Here is a 24319-nt window from a genome sequence, read left to right on the forward strand (position 1 = left end):
ATGGGTCCTCTGTGTCCTCTGTGGACTGAAGTGCTGAGGCCCAGCTCGGGTTAATCAGCTTGCCCCAGGGCACCAAACCAGAAGATAGACGGGCCTCACTGAGGGATAAATAGCAGTTGGACTCAGAGAATGCAGACCCTTTCACTCACACTCTGGAGTCATTGGTCATCCCATTGTGTGGGTGACCCACTCCTTGGGGCTGCCTGAGCCTTCTGGATCCCTGAGGTTCTCCAAGATGTGTCTCAAACCACACAGAGGAACAGTCAGGGGGCATAGAGACCGTGGGGGCAGCCCCAGTGTCTACTTAATAGATCCGAGGCCAAGCGTCCCCACCAAAGCTGGGGACAAAGATGATTATCTAGGCGGGGGGGGTAAGTCCTCTAAATGAAATAGACAACTGCTCGGTTGCTTCCCTGGGCTCAAGCCACCGCGACACAGCAAAGAGTGTTTAACAGCCCAACTCAGCCCTCACGGGAGTCATTTCTGCGGAGGGGACTTTACACTTCAACGGTCAGAGCAAATCAAGAACATTTGTCAAGAGATTAGAAATTTAGGATTTGTAGCCCCAAAGGGCATTTCAGGAGCTTCTTTCTCTTTTTCCTTAGCAGGACCCCAGCACACATGTAATGTAGGGGCTTTCTGCCCCCCATAGCAGATGCTGCTGAAATAACAACAGAAGTCACCCTGGGGCCCCTTAATGAGACAGGGTGAGAGCTCCGTGACCCCAACTAGGTAGGGTCTATGAGCCCCATGCCAGCCTGAAGAAGCTACAGAAGACAGACCTTCACCCTTCACCTTCTCAATAAAGATTTCTTGGCGTCTATGTCTCTCAGGGAGGGATTTAAGGCAGGAGATAGATGGGTCCCAGGCTGAGCAGCTGGAGTTCGTCCCCTGTGGACGGATACTCCAAGATGAAGATAATAGCAGGAGGATAACAGGAGAGGCTGAGCCCTGCCCAGATAAAATATACAGACGACATATTTCTCATTGTCAAGGTCAAGGAGACCTTCCTGACTACACATCTACGCAGAAAGTCTTTGGAGGTCCAAAAGGGAGCTATGTCAACCTACCCACAGGCCTCTTCTCTGGAAACCAGCTTGGCTGAGAGATGCACGCGCACACATGGGAGGACGCTGAGATGTATCAAACACGGACTCAGAACCAGGCAAAGCAAGGTGATTGGCCAAAGGAAACCCGGAAGAAATGCCCCCTGTGAGTGATTTAAACTACGCGGCTCTCTGGGTCTACCCATGTGTCTATCCACACGTACTCTTTTTCCCCCTAATAAATACTTTGTTTCACTAAAGAATAATGATATGATAATAATAATAATACCTATTTAGGGGCTTTCTAAATTTCTTTTTTCCTGTCTTCCCTAACAAAGAAATAGTAGCGATCACAATAGCTCAAAGTAATTGAGCTTTTTTGTTTAATCTTCTGACCTCCCTGAAAGGTGGACACTATTATCATAATCATTATTTTACAGAGGGAAGCTGAGGCCTGGGGTGATTCCCTTTCTCACGCAGGTCACACAGCCCACGAGCGGAAAAAAGGTTTAACGTGGGAAGGTTAACTCCAGAGCATGGGTGATGGCCAGGCTGCGCTGCCCACGTGGCCTCTGTCTGAACAGGCAGGGATGTGCGGCACAGGGCAGGCACCCCAGACATCTTTGCTGAATGGGACACGAGTCGTTTTCAAGCTTTCTTCGTCAGACTCTCTTAAACATGGCCCCTTCACTGTGTCTCAGCATGGCCTACCGATGTGGTCCCAACACTCTTCCAAACTGGTGTTCTTTCCTCCAATCCTACATCCTCATTGCTTTCCATCGTGTCACTACCTTCTTAAATCTTTTCAGTGACTCCCCACTTCCCACAGCACAAAGCCCAAACTCCCTGGCAAGGCTCTCTAGGCACCTCTCAAATCCAGCCCCCGCCCCATCCCAACCTCATCTCCCACCATCTCCCCGACACCTCTCAGTTCAAGGTGCATGGACCCCCTGCAGCTCCCTCAACGGGCCCCACAAGCCAGTGGGATGCCCTTCAGGTGGGAACTGAATGAACCCCTCCCACATTCCATGTTTCTGTTCCCATGCGTGGTGTTTAAGAGAAGGGGATAGTGGTCAGACCGCCCAGGAGTAAATCCGAGATCCTCCACTCACTAATCACATGCCCTTGAGTGTGTAACTTCACCTTCTCCCCGCCTCAGTTTCCTCCTCTGTAAGTGGCAAAAAAGACTATCCTCATATAATCATTGCAGGGACAGAAGGAGATAAACTGCCATGAAATCTTGTCTGACCTCTGTTTTCCTCACTAAGGGTCCCACTGTTCACATACATCACATGCATCACTCCACTCCAGCGATTGTCAAAAACAAGATATAACAGATGCTGGCAAGAATGTGCAGAAAAGGGAACCACTGTGCACTGTTGATGGGATTGGAAACTGGTGCAGCCACTAAGGAAAACAGTATGAAGTTTCCTCAAAAAATTAAAAATAGAACTACCATATGATCCAGCAATTCCACTTCTGGGAATACATCCAAACAAAAATACTAACTTGAAAAGATATTTGCGCCCCCATGTTCATAGCAGCATTTACAGTGGATAAGACATGGAAAGAACCTGAGTGGCCATCGACAGATGAATGGATAAAGAAGCTGTAAGATATATACATAGTTTTATATAGTTATATTATATATACATATATATATATATAAATGGAATATTATTCAGCCATTAAAACATGAAGGAATCCTGCCATTTCCAAAAACATGGATGGACCTTGAGGACATTATGCTAAGTGAAATAAGTCAGATGGAGAGAGAGAAATGCTGTGCGATTTCACTTATATGTGAAGTGTTTAAAAAAAAAAACTCATAAGAAAAAAGATCAGAGATGGGGTCAGGTGGGGAAGGGGAGTTGGAGGAAGGTGGTGGAGAGGTACAAACTTCCAGTTATAAGTAAGTCCTCGAGAGGTAGTGTACAACTTTATAGTTAATGCTGCTGTATGGTATATATGAAAGCTGTTAGGAGAGTAAATCTAAGAGTTCTCACCACAAGGAAAAAAGTTTTTTTCTCTTTATTGTATCTATATGAGATGACGGATGCTAACTCAACTTTTTGCAGTAATCATTTCATATGAAATGTTCAATCCATTATACTAAACACCTTAAACGTTTACAGTGGCATATGTCAATTATATCTCAATAAAACTGGGGGAAACAATAGCTCCATTCCAATGGATTCTAGCTTTTGGTTTACCTGCCTCTTCCTCCAGCGTTTCTCAATCTATTGCCTCGTGAGACTGGATAATTCTTTGTGATGAGTGGCTCTGCTGGGCATGGTTGGATGTCGAGCAGCTTCCTTGGCCTGCCCACTAGGTGTCTGTAGCATCTCTCCAGTTGTGACCATCACAGATGCATCCAGGCATTGTCAGATGCCCCTGGAAGCAACCCCGCTCTCCATTAAGAACCACAGCTTGAAATTCTGAGCTCCTTAAATAATACTATAAACAGCAGCAGCAACAATAGCTGTCTTGCTTTAAGTGCTCACCACGTGCCAAGCACAGTTCAAAGCCCTTCTCATAAATTATAGAACTTAATCCTCTCAATACCCTAAGGGTGAGGGATTTTAGGCACATTTTATTGATAAAGAAATGGAATCACAGAGAGGTTTGTGACCTGCTCAAGGTGTATATTATCCTCATCTTTTCTATCCCCAATACCTAGCGTGTTACCTGACACAACAGAAGAATGCATAGATGAATTAACTAATGAGACAGTCTTCCCCATAACAACATCTGGGTCAGGGATGGTGACCCATCTGTCTCCTCTGCAGTCCCATGGTACTCCATGAAAGTGATTTAAGTCTTTGGAAAATCTCTCCCCAGCTATGGCACTTTTAAGGTATCCAGGCATTTCACAGAGGTTAAGCTGTTCCAGGTACTCTGTTTTTATTATTAATAATATGAATTACACCTTCCAGATTAGCTTTATGAGGGGTTCACTCAATCCAGCCAAGAGTCCTGACACTACCAGATAAATACCATTGACCTAATTTTTTATACTATCAGCCAGATACAACAATATAAATATCAGTGAGATACAATAATACTATTTTTCCAGCTTAGAACACACAACACTGAAAACCCTTCCAAATACTGTGTTTCTTATGAAACTACATACAGTGCTTCTCAGAGGCACAGAGTGAGAGGATGCTCCCTGGTCCAAAAGTGTGAACACTTTCATCCTATGAAGGAATCAGTGAACTGAAGGGTGAATCATAATAATTTGATTCTTGATTGACACAGGTTCAGCATTTTTAACTGCTTAATCTACAAAAACTGTAGGTAAACACAAGTATAAATCCTGACATCATAGTAGATGGAGATCTTAAAAGTATCCCATGTCCAGGACTGATAGTCAATGGGTATAAAGGGGGAAAAAAGAAATGCTTGCTCTTAAAGAGCAAGGAACTCCAATGCCTTTTGACTATGTGAAAATTCTGGAAAGTGTTGAAGCTAAAGCAAATGTTTAAGAGAGAGATAAGCTTATGATAAAGTAAGAAATACTTAAAGGCCTGTAGATTCATTGGGCAAGGCAGGATAGAGCCAGGCAGACCTCACTTTGAATCCCAGCTCTATCACGTTGGTGGTTGGAAAGCTACTCAACCTCTTTTAGCAACAGTTTCTTTACCAGTAAAATGGGTATAATTATACCAACTTAGAAGGTTGTTGGAGAGATTAAATGAGATGATGGGAAGAAGGGGCCTAGCTCATAACAGGTGCCTAATAAAGGGTAGATGTTTAATTGTCATAAAAATGATCTCAAGGGCGTGCACACACACACACCCACACACTCATTTCACAGAGAAATCTTTGAGGTCAAAGGATGGGTCTTAACAGCAACACCAGAACTACAATCCCTACACTCTGTCATCCTGTCCTTCATTCTGGCCTCTGAATTCTTTCCTGAAGGAGAAGGCCAAAGAACGGGCAGCAGAGAAATACTGAATTAATAAATGAATGCATGAATAAGCTCAGATATCTCATGGCATCACCAGTGTTATAGATTTAGTTTGATAGCTCATCCCAAAAGCATTTCTTTATTGGGTAATAATTAGATGTAAACCATGCAGAGACTACACATGGATGCAAAGATAATAAGACATGATCCCTTTCCTCAAGATCTCACTAAGGAAAGGAAATTCAGGCACAAGTCCAGATTCAATTCAGAACACGCATTAGGTTATTACACATATTGCAACTAAATAAAAAGGATCTCATCACGTATCACCTTACTTAAAATTACTTTAGAATTGTTTCCTCCATTCTTTATGCCATTATGAGCCTTAAATCTGGCACACATTAGTGACAGATTGCTAGCATTTTACCATGATAGGAAAAAAAAAAAAAGACAAGGCCATCTAAGAAAGAGTGATATGAAACGCTGCCCCTTGGCTTTTAGAATTGTAAGGTTTTATTTTTTAATAAAAATTGTAGGACATAGGTATTCCCAAGGAAAAAAAATGTATATTTCTATTAAGCTAAAAGTCAAGTCAGATTACAGAAACTAATTTAAAAGATTACAACTGCTATGAAGGGGCCTGATCACAAGTAGCCTCAGAATTCCCCTACCCTATCAGTGTAGATGGAAATAAGTAAATAAATACACCAGCCCAGACTTGCAAATCCTACAGAATCCTGATTTGTAGTAGCCATTAGAATTTAATGCTGGTAATCCCAGAGCCAGAAGGAATTGTGAAAGCTGTCTTTTGCATCCCTCTGCCTTCCAAACTTTAGAACCCCCAGAAAGATGGGACTCTTCCTTTGCATCCATAAACATCACCGCCTCCCACCACTACTCCTCATGGTTCAGGAGGGCGTGTAGAATGGAAACCAAACTTCAGCCTTGGAGGCTGTCACCCTGCCTCACCCTCAAGGTGAAGCTCATCAACTGGGCTCTCAACCACTTCCCTTTCCCCTTCCTGGGACTCGGTCCTCTCCACCTTTTGCTTAATTCTCAAGCCTCCTATTTCACTTCCTCCTATTACACTACCTTAGATGACTCCCTGTCTCCCACATCCCTTCCCAGCCTCACTTCACCCCTGCCAAGACCACCCCACCCCTGCTTCCTCTGCCTAGCTTCTATAGGTGGGAGCCCAAAGTTCTCTGCCTCCATTTTTTTGTGAATGTTTTTTTCCCTAATATCCACGGCATGGAAGGGCTTTAGCACAGTGCCTGACACACAGCAAGTGTTCAAAAACAGCAACCTTGATTATCACTGTTACTCTTATCATTATTTCCACCTCACAAAGCCACCAAAGCCTGTTTCAAGTCACTAACAGCCTCACCATCCCACATCTGGTGACCTTTTCTCTGCTCCATTCTCATTCACCTTAGACAGGTTACTACATCCTTGCTTGTTTAAATTCATTCTTTCTTTGGCCATCCTCTTACCCCAGCATCTCACACAGACTTAAAAGTTAATCAGCAGACATAAGTGGCCTTGAACCTGAAAATCCAAAGCCCTTTGCCTGCTGCTGCCTCTGGCCACCACATCCAAAAGCAGGTGATGCAGAGCACACCCTGCTCCTACATTGTACGTGTGACCCCTCTTCCCCTATATTGTCACATTGTCACAGGTCTCCACTCAAATGTCACCTCCCAGAGAGGACCTCCTTGACCATCAGGAGCATCTCAACCAAAGGCAAAGCTCAGTGAGCCTGAAAGACAAAATCAACACCACCCTCTCCCCCCACAGGTGATTCTATGGTTGACTCTCTCCCTGCTCACCTGGATCAATGTCTCCAGCTCCTGTGGGCTCACACAGATATGATCCCGCAGGAATTCCGCCTTCTCCAAGGCAATAGTGTTCTTTTGGCTGCTCTCAAAGGGCTGTTCCAATGCCCGGAAGACGAGACCGCCTGTGACGAGGTAGACCACCACGACCACGAAGATGGCAACCACTGTTTTCCACTTCATGACGGTCTGCAGGCCCCCCTGGGAGGCACCTTCCATCCTGGCTACCACCGTGGCTCGGGAGGAGATGGAGAGGCGTGGGGCCGCGTAATGCCCGTTAGTGGCGCCCTTGGGCTGGCACACAGGGGGCGCTGCTGCAGGAACGGCCACTGAGAAACGGGGTGGGCGAGAGGGGGAAAGAGAGTGTGTTTATAAATACACAACCCAAAACTTGTCAGAAACAAAGCACAGATGTCTTTCTCAAGCCAGCTTTCCAATGTGAGGATTAAAAATTGGTTCACCAAGCCCGCAGTGAGGGAATTCAATCAGTTGCTAGGTTTTTGTTTGAATCCTAAAAAAATGAGCACCAGGAGTTCTAGTTTTTAAAGAAAGAAAATATTAATTGAGCCAGAAATGTTTATATTTCTCTACAAGGATCCAAATTTGAAAGCTGTGTCTCTGTTATTTCTCATTCATCTCCTCCCTTAGTTTCCTTGTTAAGTGATGTGTAAGACACACAACAAACCATCATATTTTAAAAAGAGACACACTGTCCAATTTGGAGAGGAAATAAGTAGAGGAAGGATACCCAGCAGAAGTGTCCAAGTGCTGAGGGCTAGGTGACACCAAGAGTATAGAAAAAATGAGTGTCTAGCAAGTTTAAAGTTCTTTTATCCAGGTCTACGGTCACAAAGCAAAAGAAGGGTGAGCCTGCTATAGGGAAAAGAGCAAAAATTAAACACAGTGACTCTTAGATCAAGATGGAGGAGTAGGAGGACATGGAACTCACCTCCCCCTACAAACACATCAAAAATACAACTACAGGTTGGGACCTCTGTCCCTGGGAGGGGACTCAGAGGAGAAGGGAGATTACACGGGTGGAGACTCTCCCTGAGAAGTGAGTGATTCAAGTTACATATTGGGTGCCCCAACCCTGGGGTCCTACAAAAAGAAGATGAGCCCCCTGGGGGGCTGGTGGGACTAATAGAAGGGCTGTGAGAAGCCTGGACTCCACTCAGGAGGGGCGTGCTTATGCTGGCTTGCTCCCAAAGCAGGAAGGAGAGGGCAAATTGAAACCAGGCAGGTGGCTGACTGGTTTCCCATTGCTGCCCCAGCGTGTACACCAGCCTGATTCAAGTGAACATTCCAGCCCTGCTTGCCTCACATCACAGCTCCACACTGGAATGAGAGCTGCATGACCAAGGAAGGACCCTAGTCATGAGACACTAAGGTAGCTCAAACCTGAAGCAGAGTCTGAGCAGAGTGGAGGTAGCCATTGCTATCACTTACACAAGTGGCGCATCAGAGGCAGTCCAGATCTCCGATGACAGCTGGACCACCACGGACTGTACCCCAGCCCTTACCAAGTGCCTGTGCCAGCTCTTCTTGCTCCAGAACTGTTCCACTCTAGAGGGACCATGCCAGTGCTGGGAGAGGGAGAGCACATACTTGAAGGGAACTGAGCTGGTTTGGAAGCCCAACCCTCAGGGTTTCTGCTCCAGCAACTTGGAACCTGACCCTGTCCCCCTATGGGGTGATGATGGACACTTACACAGAAGCTCCAGCTTACACCTGCTTCAGCCCTAGTCCCTCCATCTCCATTCCCACCTCCTACCAAGTTGATAGCTTCCAGCACAGCCTAAGGAAAGATATGACTTGCATTCACATCAAATCCAGCTCTCCCACCAAAGCCACTAGGCAGACACAAACTGTAAAGGAATGCTCCAGCATAAGGAGAAATAGGTAACTGCTTTACCTAATTTCACAAACACAGAGAAAGGTAAGGAAAATGAGAAGACAGAGGAATTTGTCTCAATTGAAAGACCGAGAGAAAACCCCTGAAAAAACAATTAATGAAACCAAAATAAACAATTTACCAAGTGAAAACTTCAAAGCATTAGTAATAAGAATACTAACTGAATTAGGTAAAAGAGTAGATGAACACAGTGAGAATTTTAACAAGAAACTAGAAAATGTAAAAAAGAACCAGCCAGAACCAAAGAATACAAAAACTGAAATGAAAGACACACTAGAAGGAATTAACAGCAGGCAAGGTGACACAGAGGAACACATAAGGGATCTGGAAGATAGAATAACAGAAATCGCCTAATCAGAACAGCAAAAAGAAAAATAAATTTTAAAACAAGAACAGTTTAAGAAATCTCTAGGATAACATCAAATATGCCAACATTTACATTATAGAGGGTCTACAAGGAGAAGAGACAGAGAAGGGGGTTGAAAACATATTTTATGAAATTATGACTGAAAAATCCCTAAATCTGAAGGAGGAAACATATCAACTACAGGAAGAACAGAGAGCATCAAACAAGATGAACCCAAACAAATCCACACCAAGATATGTCATAATTATCTTGATGTATCTTGGTGGCAAATTAAAATGGCAAAACTTAAAGAGAGAATTCTAAAGGCAGCAAGAGAAAAACAAAGAGTCATATACAAGGGACCCCCAGAAGGTTATTGGCTGATTTTTCTGCAGAAACTGTGCAGAACAGAAAGGAGTGTCATGATATATTTAAAATGCTAAAAGAGAAAAACCTGCAGCTTAGAACTCTCTATCCAGCAAGATTATCAATTAGAATTGAAGGAGAGAGAAAGAATTCCTCAGATTAGCAAAACCCAAAAGAGTTCATCAACACTAAACCAACCCTAAAAGAAATGTTAAACAGTCTTCTCTAAGTGGAAAAGAAAAGGCTACAACAAGAAGTATCTATAGGAAAGGAAAATCCCACTAGTAAAGGAAAATATATAGTAAAGGCTGAGGATCAACCACTTAAATAAGCTAGTATGAAAATTAAGACAAAAAAGTTGTAAAATCAAGTATAACTAAAATAATCAGTAAAGGGATAAACAGAAAGACATAAAATATTATGTCCAAAAAAATGTGGGAGGGACTTCCCTGGTGGTCCAATGGTTAAGACTCTGTGCTCCCAATGCAGGGGGCCCAGGTTCAATCCCTCATCAGGGAACTAGGTCCCACATGCTGCAACTAAGAGTTGCATGCCACAGCTAAAGATCCTGCATGCTACAGCTAAAGATCCCACATGTCACAACAAGGATCCCACACACAACAGTGAAGATTCTGCATGCCACAATGAAGATCCTGCATGCCACAACTAAGACCCAGTGCAGCCAAATAAATAAATTAATTAACAATTTTTTTAAATGTGGGAGAGAGAAGTACAATAAAAAAAATGTAGATCTTTTAGAATGTGTTTAAACTTGAAGGACTACCTATTTAAAACAAATTGATACAGGTATAGGTCAACATACATGAACCCCATGATAACAAAAAGTCAAATCCTACACAAAAACAAGAGATAAAGCAACACAAGCATGCCACTAAAGAAAATCATCAAACAAGCAAAGGAACTAAAAGAAGAAGAAAAGAACAAAGAGAAACTATAAAAACAACCAGAAAACAAGTAACAAAATGACAATAAGTATATACCCATCAGTACTTTAAATGACAATGGACTAAATGCTCCAATCAAAAGACATAGGGCAGAACACACATTCTTTTCAAGTGCACATGGAACAATCTCCAGGATAGGTCACATACCAGGCCACAAAACAAGTCTCAACAAATTTAAAAGGATAGAAATCATATCAAGCATTTTTTCCAACCATAAAAAGTACAAAACTAGAAATCAATTACAGAAAGAAAAATGGGGAAAGCACAAATCCATGGAGACTAAACAACATGCTACTAAAAAATTAATAGGTCAATGAAGAAATCAAAAAGGAAATCATAAAATACCCCAAAACAAATTAAAATGGAAACACAGTTTTCCAAAATCTCCAGGATGCAGCAAAAGCAGTTCTAAGAGAGAAGTTTATAGCAATACAGGCCTCAAGAATCAAGAAAAATCTCAAATAGACAACCTAACCTTCCACCTAAAGAAATTTTAAAAAGAAGAACAAACAAAGCCTAAAGTCAGCAGAAGGAAGGAAATAATACAGATCAGAGAGGAAATAAATAAAATAGAGACAAAAATATAATAGAAAAATCAATGAAACCAAGAGTTGTTTCTTTGAAAAAAATAAACAAAATTGATAAAACTTTAGCGAGGCTCATGAAGAAGAAAAGAGAGAAGACCCAAACAAACAAAGTAAGAAAGGAAAGAGGAGACTCCCTCTTGCAAGAGCACCAGAATTACAACTAACTGCTGAGCAATCATCGACAGAAAGACACTGGAACTCACCAAAAAAGACACCCCACATCCAGAGACAAAGGAGAAGCCACAATGAGATGGTAGGAGGGCCGCAATCACCTTAAAATCAAATCCCATAAATGCTGGGTGGGTGACCACAAACTGGAGAACAGTTATACTGCAGAAGTCCACCCACTAAAGTGAGGGTTCAGAGCCCCACGTCAGGCTTCCCAACCTGGGAGTCCAGCAACAGGAGGAGGAATCCCCAGAGAATCAGACTTTGAAAGCCAGCGGCATTTGATTGCAGGACCTCCACAGGACTGAGGGAAACAGAGACTCCACTCTTGGAGGGCACACAAAAAATGTGCTCACCAGGACCCAGGGGAAGGAGCAGTGACCCCATAGGAGACCGAACCAGACCCACCTGCTAGTGTTGGGGGGTTGCCTGCAGAGGTGGGGGGCAGCTGTGGCTCACCAAGGAGACGGGGGCACTGGCAGCAGGGGTTCTGAGAAGTGCTCATTGGTGTGAGCCCTCCCAGAGTCCAACATTAGCCCCACCAAAGAGCCTGTAAGCTCCAGTGCTAGGTAGCCTCAGGCCAAACAACCAACAGGCTGGGAACACAGCACCACCCATTAGCAGACAAGCAGATTAAAGTTTTACTGAGCTCCACCCATCATATCAGATTAAAGTCTTACTGAGCTCCACCCACCCAGCCCTACCAACCATCAGTCCCTCCCATCAGGAAGCACCCATGAGCCTCCTAGATAGCTTCCTCCACAAGAGGGCAGACAGCAGTATCAAACAGTATCAGCAGTATTTCGTCTTGTGGAACTGAAAACCACAGCCACAGAAAGATAGAGAAAATGAAAAAGCAGAGGACTTTGTACCAGACGAAAGGACAGGATAAAACCCCAGAAAAACAACTAAATGAAGAGGAGATGGGCACCCTTCCAGAAAAAGAATTCAGAATAATGATAGTGAAGATGATCCAGGACTTTGAAAAAAGACTGGATGCAAAGATCAAAAAGTTTGCCAAAGACCTAGAAGAATTAAAGAGCAAACAAACAGAGATATGCAACACAATAACGGAAATGAACAATACACTAGAAGGAACCAATAGCAGATTAACTGAGGGAGAAGGGCGAATAAGTGACCTGGAAGACAGAATGGTGATAATCACTGATGCAGAAAAGAATAAAGAAAAAAGAATGAAAAGAACTGAAGACAGCCTAAGAGATCTCTGGGACAATGTTAAACACACCAACGTTCACATTATAGGGGTCCCAGAAGGAGACGAGAGAGAGAAAGGACCTGAGAAGATATTGGAAGAGATTCTAGTTGAAAACTTCCCTAACATGGGAAAAGAAATAGCTACCCAAGTCCAGGAAGTGCAGAGAGTCCCAGGCAGGATAAACCCAAGGAGAAACACATCAAGACATATAGTAGTCAAACTGACAAAAATTAAAGGCAGAGAAATGTTATTAAAAGCAACATGGGAAAAATGACAAATAATATACAAGGGAACTCCCATAAGGTTAACAGCTGATTTCTCAGCAGAAACTCTGCAAGCCAGAAGGGAGTGGCACGATATATTTCAAGTGATGAAAGGGAAGAACTTACAACCAAGAATACTCTACCCAGCAAGGATCTCATTCAGATTCAACAGAGAAATCAAAAGCTTTGCAGACAAGCAACAGCTAAGAGAATTCAGCACCACCAAACCAGCCCTACAACAAATGCTAAAGGAACTTCTCTAAGCGGAAAACATAAGAGAAGAAAAAGACCTACAGAAACAACAACAAAACAATTAAGAAAATGGTAATAGGAACATACATATTGATAATTACCTTGAATGTAAATGGACTAAATGCACCAACCAAATGACACAGACTGGCTGAATGGATACAAAAACAAGACCCATATATATGCTGTCTACAAGAGACCCACTTCAGACCTAGAGACACATACAGACTGAAGGTGAGGGGATGGAAAAAGATATTCTATGCAAATGGAAATCAAAAGAAAGCTGGAGTAGCAATAGTCATATCAGATAAAATAGACTTTAAAATAAAAAATGTTACAAGAGACAAGAAAGGACATTACATAAAGATCAAGGGATCAATCCAAGAAGAGGAGATAACAATTATAAATATATATGCACCCAATATAGGAACACCTCAATACATAAGGCTAATGCTAACAACTATGAAAGAGGAAATGCAAGGCAGAAATAGAGACACAGGTGTAGAGAACAAACACATGGACACCAAGTGGGGAAAGCGGGGAGGGTTGGGGGGGAATGAACTGGGAGATTGGGACACCAAATTGTACACTCTAAATATATGCTGTTTATTGTCTGTTAACTGTATCTCAATAAAAGTTCTTAAAAAAAAAAAGGAAAGAGGAGAAACAACAGATGATACTACAGAGATGCAACAAATCATAAAAGAATACTATAAACAGTTATACGCCAAAAAATTGGACAACCTAGAAGAAATGGACACATTTCTAGAAATATACACCCTGCCAAGACTGAGTAGGAAGAAAAAGACAACATGAAAAGACCAATCACTAGAAGTAAGATTGAATTTGTAATTTAAAAAAAAAAAAAAACTCCCAGCAAACAAAAGTCCAGGATGGGATGGCTTAACAGAGGAATTCTGCCAAACATAAACAAGACCTAACACCTTTCCTTCTCAAAATATTCCCCCCAAAATTGAAGAGGATGGAACACTCTCAAATTCATTCTATGAAACCACCATTACCCTGATACCAAAACCAGATAAAGATACTACAAAAAAAGAAAATTACAGGCCAATATCTCTGATGAATACAGGTGTAAAAATCCTCAACAAAATAGCAAACCAAATCCAACAATACATAAAAAGGATCATACACCATGATTGAGCTGGTTTTATTCCAGGATCACAAGGATGGTTCAACATTTGAAAATCAATCAATGTGATACACTGCATTAACAAAAGGAAAGATAAAAATCACATGATCACCTCAATAGATGCAGAAAAAGCATTTGACAAAATTCAATATCCATTCATATAAAAACCCTCATCAAAGTGGGGAGAGGGGGACATATCTCAACATAATAAAGGCCATTTATGACAAACTCACAACCAGCATAATACTCAACAGTGAAAAGCTGAAAGCCTTCCCACTAAATTCAGGAAGAAGACAAGGATGCCCACTCTCTCCACTTACATTTAACATAGTATTGGAAGTCCTAGTCACAGCAGTCAGACAGGAAAAAGAAATAAAAGGTATTCAAATTGGAAGGGAAGAGGTAAAATTGTCACTATTTGCAGATGACATGATACTCCATATAGAGGAACCTAAAGTCTCCATACATAAAAACTACTAAAACTGATAAATGAATTCAGCAAGGTTGCAGGATATAAGGTTAACACACAGAAATCTGTTGTGTTTCTATACACTAATTAGGAAATATCAGAAAGAAAGTTTTTAAAAATCCCATTTAAAATCACATAAAAAATACCTAGGGAAAAAAAAAACACCTAGGAATAAACTTAACCAAGGACGTGAAAGACCTATACCATGAAAACTATAAAACACTGATGAAGGAAACTGAAGATGATTCAAAGAAATGGAAAGATATCCCATGCTCTTGGATTGAAAGAATTAATATTGTTAAAATGTCCACCCAAAGCAATCTACAGATTTAATGCAATCCCTATCAAAATGCCAGGAGCATTTTTCACAGAACTAAAACAAATAATCCTAAATGTTATATGGAACCACAAAAGACCCCAGATTGCTGATGCAACCTTGAGAAAAAAGAACAAAGCTGGAAGTATCATGCTCCATGACTTCAGACTATACTGCAAAGCTACAATAATTAAGACAGCACGGTACTGGCACAAAAACAAACACATAGATCATTGGAACAGAATAGAGAGCCCAAAAATAAACCCATGCACTTATGGTCAATTAATCTACGACAAAGGAGGCAAGAATATACAATGGAGAAAAGACAGTCTCTTCAATGAATGGTGCTGGGAAAAGTGGATAGCTTCATGCAAAAGAATCAGATTAGAACATTTCATCACATCATATACAAAAATAAACTCAAAATGCATTAAAGACCTAAATTTAAGTCCTGAAACCATAAAACCAGAAGAGAACATAGGCAGAACACTCTTTGACTTAAACTTTAGCAATATTTTTTGGATCTGCCTCCTAAGGTAAAAGAAATAAAAGCAAAAACAAACAAATGTGACCTAATTAAACATAAAAGCTTTTGCATAGCAAAGGCAACCATCAACAAAACAAAAAGACAACCTGATGAATGGGAGAAAAATTTGCAAATGATATGATTGAAAAGCGGTTAATATCCAAAATATATACACAGCTCATACAACTCAAAAAACTCAATTAAAAATGGACAGAAGAGCTGAATAGATATTTTTCCAATGAAGGTATACAGATGATCAACCAATCCATTAAAATATCCTCAATATCATTAATCATCAGAGAAATGCAAATCAAAACCACAAGATATCATCTCACACCTGCTAAAATGGCTATCATCAAAAAGTCTATATTGAGAAGAAGCGGGAGAGTAGTACAGACATATATATACTACCAACTGTAAAATAGTCAGTGGGAAGTTGTTGTATAACAAAGGGAGTCCAACTCGAGGATGGAAGATGCCTTAGAGGACTGGGGCAGGGAGGGTGGGGGGGAATCGAGGGGGGGGCGTCAAGGAAGGGAGGGAATATGGGGATATGTGTATAAAAACAGTTGATTGAACCTGGTGTACCCCCCAAAAAAAAATAAAATAAAATAATAATAAAAAAAAAAAAAAAAAAAAAAAAAAAAAAGTCTATATTGGGACTTTCCTGGCAGTCCAGTGGTTAGGACTTTGCCTTCCAATGCAGTGGGTGTGGGTTCAGTCCCTGGTTGGGGAGCTAAGATCCCACGTGCCTTGTGGCCAAAAAACCAAAACATAGAACAGAAGCAATGTTGTAACAAATTCAATAAAGACTTTAAAAATGGTCCACATCAAAAAGATCTTTAAAAATGTCTACAAATAATATATGTTGGCAAGGATGTGGAGAAAAGGGAACCCTAGTACACTGTTGGTGGGATTGTAAATTAGTGTAGCCACTGTGGAAAACAGTATGGAAGTTCCTCAAAAAACTAAAAACAGAATGACCGTATGATCTAGCAATTCCATTGCTGGGTATATACCTGAAAAAACCAAAAACACTATTTCAAAAAGATACACGCACCCCAATGTTCATAGCCATATTATTTACAGCAGCCAAGATATGGAAGCAACCTGTGTCCACCAACAGATGAATGGATAAAGATGTGGTATATATACACAATGGAATATTACTCAGCCATAAAAAACAATGAAATTTTGCCATGTGCAACAACATGGATGGATTTGGAGAGTATTATGCTTAGTGAAATAAGTCAGACAGAGAAGGACAAATACTCTACGATATCACTTATATGCGGAAGCTAAGAAAAAATACTAGTGAATATAACAAAAGAGAAGCAGACTCACAGATACAGAGAACAAATTAGTGGTAATTGGTAGAGCAAGGGAAGGGGCGTGAGGGGCAAGATAGCAGTATTGGATTAAGAGGTACAAACTACCATGTATAAAGTAAATAAGCTACAGGGATATATTGTGTAGCACAGGGAATATAGCCAATATTTTATAGTAACTATAAATGGATAACTATAATAACCTTTAAAATTTGTGAATCACTGTGTTGGTACACCTAAAACTTATATAATACTGTAAATCAACTATAGTTCAATAAAAAATTTTCATTGGCTTAACATAATAAATAAATAAACAACAAGGATATATTGTACAGTCCAGGGAAATATAGCCATTTTTTGTAATAACTTTAAATGGAGTATAACCTATAAAAATATTGAATCAGTATGTTGTACACCTGAAACTAATATAATATTGTAAATCAACTACAACTGAAAAAAATCAGAGTAAAGAAACTTTGGGTTCCTGACAACTACTAAAGGTGAGGAGAAAGAAACGTGGTCATAATGAGGGAAGGAATCAGAATGTTTTATGCCAACTAACTTGGTTTCCTGAAAAAATTAGAATAATAAAATAGACCTTAAATGTATTTCCCAATAGAAAATGCGCTGACAGATGTAATCACTCCCGATCTATTAATGATAGAATTTTTCTTCTACCTCCCTCAAATAAGCAGTCATTGGAAAAGAAATTTCCCCTGGTTTGAACACAGCGAATTCTCAAAGGTCCCTGCTCTCCGTAAGAGCAATTCCATTACTTTGGAGGTAAATGCTTTAAGGTGGGGATTTTTCTGGACCCGCAGGAAGTTCAGGATGGTGTCACACACAGAGTGATATCACACATGTCAGAAAACTGCCTGGTGCGCAATGAATAGCCATTTCCCTTCACTTTTGTTCTCCCTTTATAATACTAATGCTTATTATGGCCTCTGTCAAGGTGAGGCGTGGCTGTTGCGTAAATAAAGTATTAGGAGATGACAAACCTAATTACCTAAGCAAGGCAAACAATCCCACTCGTGAGTTAAACGGCTCTATCTCTGCCTTGGGGAACTTTGCGGTAAATAAAAGTTCAGGAATGTCACTCCTCGCTCAAAACACCAAAAACCCTGACAACACCTGCTCAGAGCGTGGCCACCTGGAAGGATCTAAGTTTGTAAGGTCTGCCTTTCCTCAAAATCAGCTTTTCTCTTTGGAAACCAAGCTGAATGAGCATCAGCTTTTTATCGTATATTATTCTATCAAATAAATCAGTAAATGTTACATTTCCTTCTGACCTACATGAACACAGAACTCTCCGGAATCTCTCTGACCAAAAGACTTACAAATTAGAATCAGCACCTTGGGCATTATGTTCTTGCTAATCTTCCCTAAAGAACATTCAGGTTCCTACTTGCCCTTGTTGATACAGAGAAGTCTAGCCTTGCCCAGGGCTGCTTTCTTTCACCTTTGTCCTCGCTTCCCATTCATTCGCCCTCTTCACTGTATCTCAATCCCTTGTGCTTCTCATCATCGCCATGGCCACCAGCCTCATTCAGGTCACCATCACATCCTGCCTGATCCAATCCAACAGCCTCATAAGTGACCTCCTTGCTTCCACTTTCACCCACTCTCTGACCCATAAGTCTGGGGTTAAATACCACCTCTAGAAGCACCTCCTGGGGCTTCCCTGGTAGCACAGTGGTTAAGAATCTGCCTGCCAATGCAGGGGACACGGGTCCAATCCCTGGTCCAGGAATATCCCACATGCCGCGGAGGAACTAAGCCCGAGTGCCACAACTACTGAGCCTGAGCTCTACAGCCCGTGAGCCACAACTAACGAGCCCACGCTCCGCAACTACTGAAGCCCACGTGCCTACAGCCTGTGTTCCGCAACAAGAGAAGCCACTGCAAAGGGAAGCCTGTGCACCACAATGAAGAGTAGCCTCCACTCTCTGCAACTGCAGAAAGCCTGCACGCAGCAACGAAGACCCAACGCAGCCAATAAATAAAAATAAACAAATAAATAAATTTATTAAAAAAAAGAAGCACCTCCTCCCCTTTCCCCTGCTCCCTCTGTGGTCAGCAAAACAATAACCCCCAAAGATGTCCATATCCTCATCCCTGGGACCTATGACTGGATTATCTTACATGGCAAAAGGAATTTTGCAGATATGATTAAGGATCTTGAGTTGGGGAGATTATCCTGGATTATCTGGGGACCCAATGTCATCACAAATGTCTTTATAAGAGGAACGCAGGAGGGTCAGAGAAAGAAATGGATGTGAGGACAGAAGCAGAGGTCCGAGTGATGTGCCATGAGACAAGCTGGAAAAGACAAGGAACAGATTCTCCCCTAGAGCCTCCAAAAGGATCGAGCCTTGCCTAGACCTTAATTTCAGCCCAGTAAAACAGATTTTGAACTTCTGACCTCCAGAACCATAATATAATAAATTTGTGTTGTTTTAAGCCACTAAGTTTGTGGCAATTTGTTACAACAACCACAGGAAACTAACACACCCCCACTAAATTAGGTCTCCCTTGGTCCCCACTCTGCACTATGCTGTTAACAGAACCTGTTTGCTAGTTATTCAACTTAAAGCTCCAGGAGGGCAGGCACCGTGTCGACGTCCTCACCTCTGTACCCCAGAATCCTGCACAGTGCCTGCCACACAGTGGAAGGCCAATCATTGATGGCTGATTAAAAGAATCTTCCAATGAAAAATGGACGCAGAAAGAAATGTTGGTACATCCAAATCACAACTACAATGTGGATGGCGGGGTCATAGGGAAAATAACTTGACATTCCAGCAACACTGAACAGGTCGTGCATCACAGCAGTGCCCTCTTCACACCTCCACACCTTCACCTGTGTTCCCTCTGCCAGCACCCCCCTCCCCACCCTCATCTGCCTCCTCAGTCTCAGCTCCAAGCTGCCTCCTCTGTGAAGCCATCCTGGACTGTCCAGGCAGACTCGACATGACCGTCTCCCCACAAGCCTCTAAAGTCAGAGTCAGAAGGCTTGGCTTTTCATCACTGGATCTCCATTTCTTGGCACAGTGCCTGGCAAAGAGCAAATATTTGTTTTCTATTGTTGATGGTGACTCCTTTGGACTATAAACAAAAGTCCTATCAGAATCATCACCACCCTGTCAGCATCACCACCACCCTCAAGAGCAAGCATTTACTTAGCATCAACTGAGGCTGTGCTACAGTGGGGATAAGACATGGTCCCTCCCAGCTTCGCAGGGTTGACACTCTACTTAGTGAACATACTCCACAGCATCAGGTAACAAACAATAGCATGAAGCCTCTTTGGGTGACAAATGATGGCCCTGAGCGTGGAAATAAGTTTCCTTCACTGACCTGCATCACAGATGTTTCCAGGGCTTCTAGCATCCTGAGGCTGGGCAGAATTGGGCTTGAGAAAGGTCTTTCCGGGCCAGTTCCTGGTGCCACTGTACTAAGAGACTGTGCCTGGGAGCAGAGTCTGAACAGAATCCACCAATCCCTGAGTTTCCAAAACACCAGGAACAAAAACCGGAGGGTTTCGATCCCAAATCCACCAGTGTCTGGGTGACCTTGAAACCGCCACTGAGTTTCTCTGTTTCCTTATCTGCAAAATGTGAATAACAATGGCCACTATTTTTTTAAACCCCACAAGGTTCTTGGGAACAGCAAGCCAGGCTGACTTACTGATTGGAATATATTTGTAGATATCAGGAGTACTGGCAGAGACCTCAGAATGTTACAAAACCTTTTGTGCATTGGATGGAAAATGGAGTTGGTTGCCTTAGCAAAGATGACTGCACATTCAATGGCCAGAAAAGGACTGGATTTGTGTCTTTTTCTTAACTTGGGTGAGTTTACAAAGGATGTTTTAAATAATCCATTTCTTCTGCTCAGAAACAACAGTTGCTCTCACTCTAATACTAAGTTGCCTTGTGACCTGGGATCTGCCACTGGCGCTCTCTGTGCCTGGAGCCACTACAGCAGCAAAATCGGCTGATGGTGGTGGTGGTGGTGGTGGTGCTGGTGGTGGTGATAGGAGTTCCTGCCCTTACTGCACACTCACTTTGTGCCATCACTCTGATAAACACTTTGTTTACATCGCTGCATTTGGTCCTCACCACAAGCTATTATCTCCCCTGTGGGAGTCCAGGTCCTCCCAGAAGCAGATGTGAAGAGGGGATTCAATGTGCATGGATTTTATTAAGGGAAGCGCAGTCAGGAGGGAAGGACAGCCAGCAGACTGTGAGTCTGACCCCATTGATGGAGAGCGGGAAGGAAGGGTGGGTGTGGGAGTCCTAGACCACCTGCAGCCTAAGAAGGCTCAGCACGCCCGTCAAGGAGTTCTTGAGCCAGAGTCAGTCATCTGAGGAGTCCCGTGTCTCCCAGGAGAGGCCTGCTTTAGGGTCCCTGCTGCCCTTGGCCACTAGCTGGAAGCAGCCCATGGTAAACGTGTCCGCCACGGATAACAAAGCAGCAGTCAGGCTCTTGCTCAGTTATACTCCCTCCAGCTGGAGGCCTACGTGGTGCACACTTGCTCATGGCCACCACACATGCCCACTTCACAGACTAAGAAATTGAGACCCAGAGAGCTTAAAGGACTAAGCCCAGGTCAGATGGCCAGAAACTGGTGGAGCCAGGATTAAATTTAGAATAACCTGACCTTAAATTAGTTCTCCTCTGGAGCGTAGGAACAGAAAACTAGGAAAAAAAGAAACTCCAGGTAGAAAGAGCCCTTTCATCTAAAATGTGTCCATAATGGATGAGTCATACCATAATGGCCTATTGGACTTCACGACCCCAACAGGAAAGGGTTTGGCAGCAAAAGCGCTGCTAAGACTTGATGAGAAGGAAAATGTTGAAAGACAATAATTTTCATTTTATGTAAAATAGATGGCTAGTGGGAAGCTGCTGCATAACACCGGGAGATCAACTCGATGATGGGTGATGACTTAGAGGGCTGGGATAGGGAGGGCCGGAGGGAGTTGCAGGAGGGAGGGGATATGGAGATATATGTATAAATACAGCTGATTCACTTTACTGTACAGCAAAAACTGACACAACAGTGTAAAGCAGTTATATTCCAATAAAAAGCTTTAAAAAAATAATTTTCATTTTAAAATGTTTCCTCACAAACAGTAGCCCATTCCATTTTTTACCTAAATGTGGGTGGACATGGGGCCAGGTGTGGAAATTGTTTTTTTCTTGTTTGAACAAGTTCTTAGTAATTTTACATTATTCAGGCTTTCTCATGCCCTGTACACTTTACTGCATCAGCCATTTATACATTCAGTGAACAAACACGTGAGTTTGCAGGTACGATGCTTGGCACTGGGGACGTATATATGAATAAGACACATCCCTGCCTTCAGAGGTAGTGCGAGAGTTGACAAAGATCCGATGCAAGATCAAGTTTATCTTCACAAAGCCTGTGGTGGACAGTGGTCACTGTCTATCCCCCTGGACAGGTGAGGAACTGAGGCCAGGGGAGGTGACACTGACTAGCCTATCACAAGCTAGTAAGCAGTGGCGTCCTTGGATCCAGCTTCAGATCCCTAACCCCGAGTATCCCCACTCCTCCACATACCTGGAAAAAATGGCACCCACGGGATTCGGGGTCTCCTGGGAACGTGAAATGCAGCCACCTCGGAGGTACCACTGTCATACAACAATGTGACTCTGCCTATTGACCCACGCAAAGTACAGCTGTGACTGCAAAACACTGGCAAGAGGCAGGGAACGCTGGCCTCCCCTCCCCAACCACCGCCACACTCCCCAGGTCGGGAATTGTGTTAAAGCTGAGCCTGGAATCCCCAAAAGGCTTCCCTAGCTTGACCAGAGGGTGGGTGCTAGCAAAAGGGAAGGAGAGATGAGGAGGAGACCATTCCAACGGCAACAGCCCACGGTTGTCACAGCAGCTGGTTTCAGCCATGACCTGCCTCTAAAAAGAGCCGAGAGAATGCAGGTGCTCCTTCTGATTCCAGATACCCCACAGCTAAAGCTTGTTTTTCCTGTTTCCATGTGACAGCTTCGCATTAAACACGATCGAGCGGGTCCTGGTAAGAATGCAACAATGATCACTCTAACAGACTTTATTTTAAAGTCTAATTATTAGAGAAATACAAACCAAAGCTACAAAGAGGTATCACCTCACACCGGTAACAAACGCCATCATCAAAAAATCTACAAACAGTAAATGCTAGAGAAAAGGGAACCCTCCTACACTGTTGGTGGGAATGTAAATTCGTACAGTCACTATAGAGAATAGTATGGAGGCTACTTGAAAAACTAAAAATAGAGCTACCATATGAATATGAGCTACCTGGGGTTCCTCAGACTAGGACCAAACAGCACTCCCACTCCTGGGCATGCATCTGGAGAAAACTATAATTCCAAAAGATACACGCACATGCGCCCCAATGTTCACCTTGGCACTGTTTACAATAGCCAGGACATGGAAGCAACCTCAATGCCCATCAACAGATGAATGGCTAAAGAAGATGTGGTACATATATACAATGGGATGTTACTCAGCCATAAAAAAATGAAATAATGCCATTTGCAGCAACATGGATGGACCTAGAGATCGTCATACTGAGTGAAGTAAGTCAGACAGAGAAAGACAAATATCACGTGATATCGCTTATATGTGGAATGTAAAAAGGGGGTATAAATGAACTTTTCTACAAAATAGAAACAGACGTACAGATGTAGAAGACAAACATGACTACCAAGGAGTAAGGCGGGGGGGGGAGGGGATAAATTGGGAGATTAGGATTGACATATACACACTACTATATATAAAATAGATAACTAATAAGGACCTACTGTATAGCACAGGGAACACTACTCAATACTCTGTAATGACCTATACGGGGAAAGAAGCTAAAAAAAGAGTGGAGATATATATATGTATAACTGATTCACTTTGCTATACAGCAGAAACTAACACAACATTGTAAATCAACTATATTCCAATAAAGATTAAGAAAAAAAGAATGCAATGACAGTCTAGACACACTAAATAACCAAGCCGTGCCCCCAAAATGCCACCACAGACAAAGCTCTCCCGTTAGGTTTAATCATCACCCTCTCCTCTAGCCCTCCCTAAAAACTTCAGGCTTTGTTTCCAGATGGAAGAGACCAAGGTATCGTGACATTTCTGGGAACCTGCTGAGACAGAGAGCCACGACAAGAGGAAGCGAGACTGAAAAGGGAGGAAGAAGGAGGTAAGAATGTGCTGTCCCCTTGACTCAGCTCTGTCCTCGCCTCCTCTCACCTGAATCGCTGGCACAGCCTCCGGTCCCGCCCCTCTTAAATGCATCCTCCACATCCTCCAGGGGGCCTCTCCAAGGTGTGGATCTGATCACATCCACCTCGTACTCAAGCTCCACCGCAGGCACCACGGAGCTTCAGAAGAACACTCAGGCTCCGTGGCTTGCAGCAAGACTCCCTTCCAAGACCCGGTGCCTGCAGGTCTCCCCACCCTCACCGGCTGCCACACCCCACACGCAACCTTTGCCCCAGCCAAATCCAGCAGCACCCAGGCCCCTGCACGCAGAGCCCAGAGGAACAAGTCTTGCTTCCCAGATTCCTTTCTCCTCCCTACTTTTTATCTAGCCAACTGCTCCTCAAACTTCAAAACTAACTTT

General features: G+C 42.7%; 1 protein-coding gene across 2 annotated transcripts in view; it reads right to left on the reverse strand.

Annotated features, from left to right (window-relative positions):
• Window positions 1-24079, reverse strand: part of KCNK10 (potassium two pore domain channel subfamily K member 10) — an 89538-nt gene extending 65459 nt beyond the window's left edge. For both annotated transcript variants that reach the window (XM_057731950.1, XM_057731951.1), the window contains exons 1-2: window positions 23947-24079; window positions 6792-7126 (exon numbers count right to left, since the gene is read on the reverse strand). In XM_057731950.1, coding sequence (XP_057587933.1) covers window positions 6792-7016 — 225 coding nt within the window. In that variant the 5' untranslated portion in view covers window positions 7017-7126; window positions 23947-24079. The remainder of the gene's footprint in view (window positions 1-6791; window positions 7127-23946) is intronic.
• Between the last annotated feature and the right edge of the window lie 240 nt (window positions 24080-24319).

The sequence above is a fragment of the Hippopotamus amphibius genome, chromosome 4, assembly GCF_030028045.1.
Source record: "Hippopotamus amphibius kiboko isolate mHipAmp2 chromosome 4, mHipAmp2.hap2, whole genome shotgun sequence".
In the NCBI taxonomy this organism is placed as follows: Eukaryota; Metazoa; Chordata; class Mammalia; order Artiodactyla; family Hippopotamidae; genus Hippopotamus; species Hippopotamus amphibius.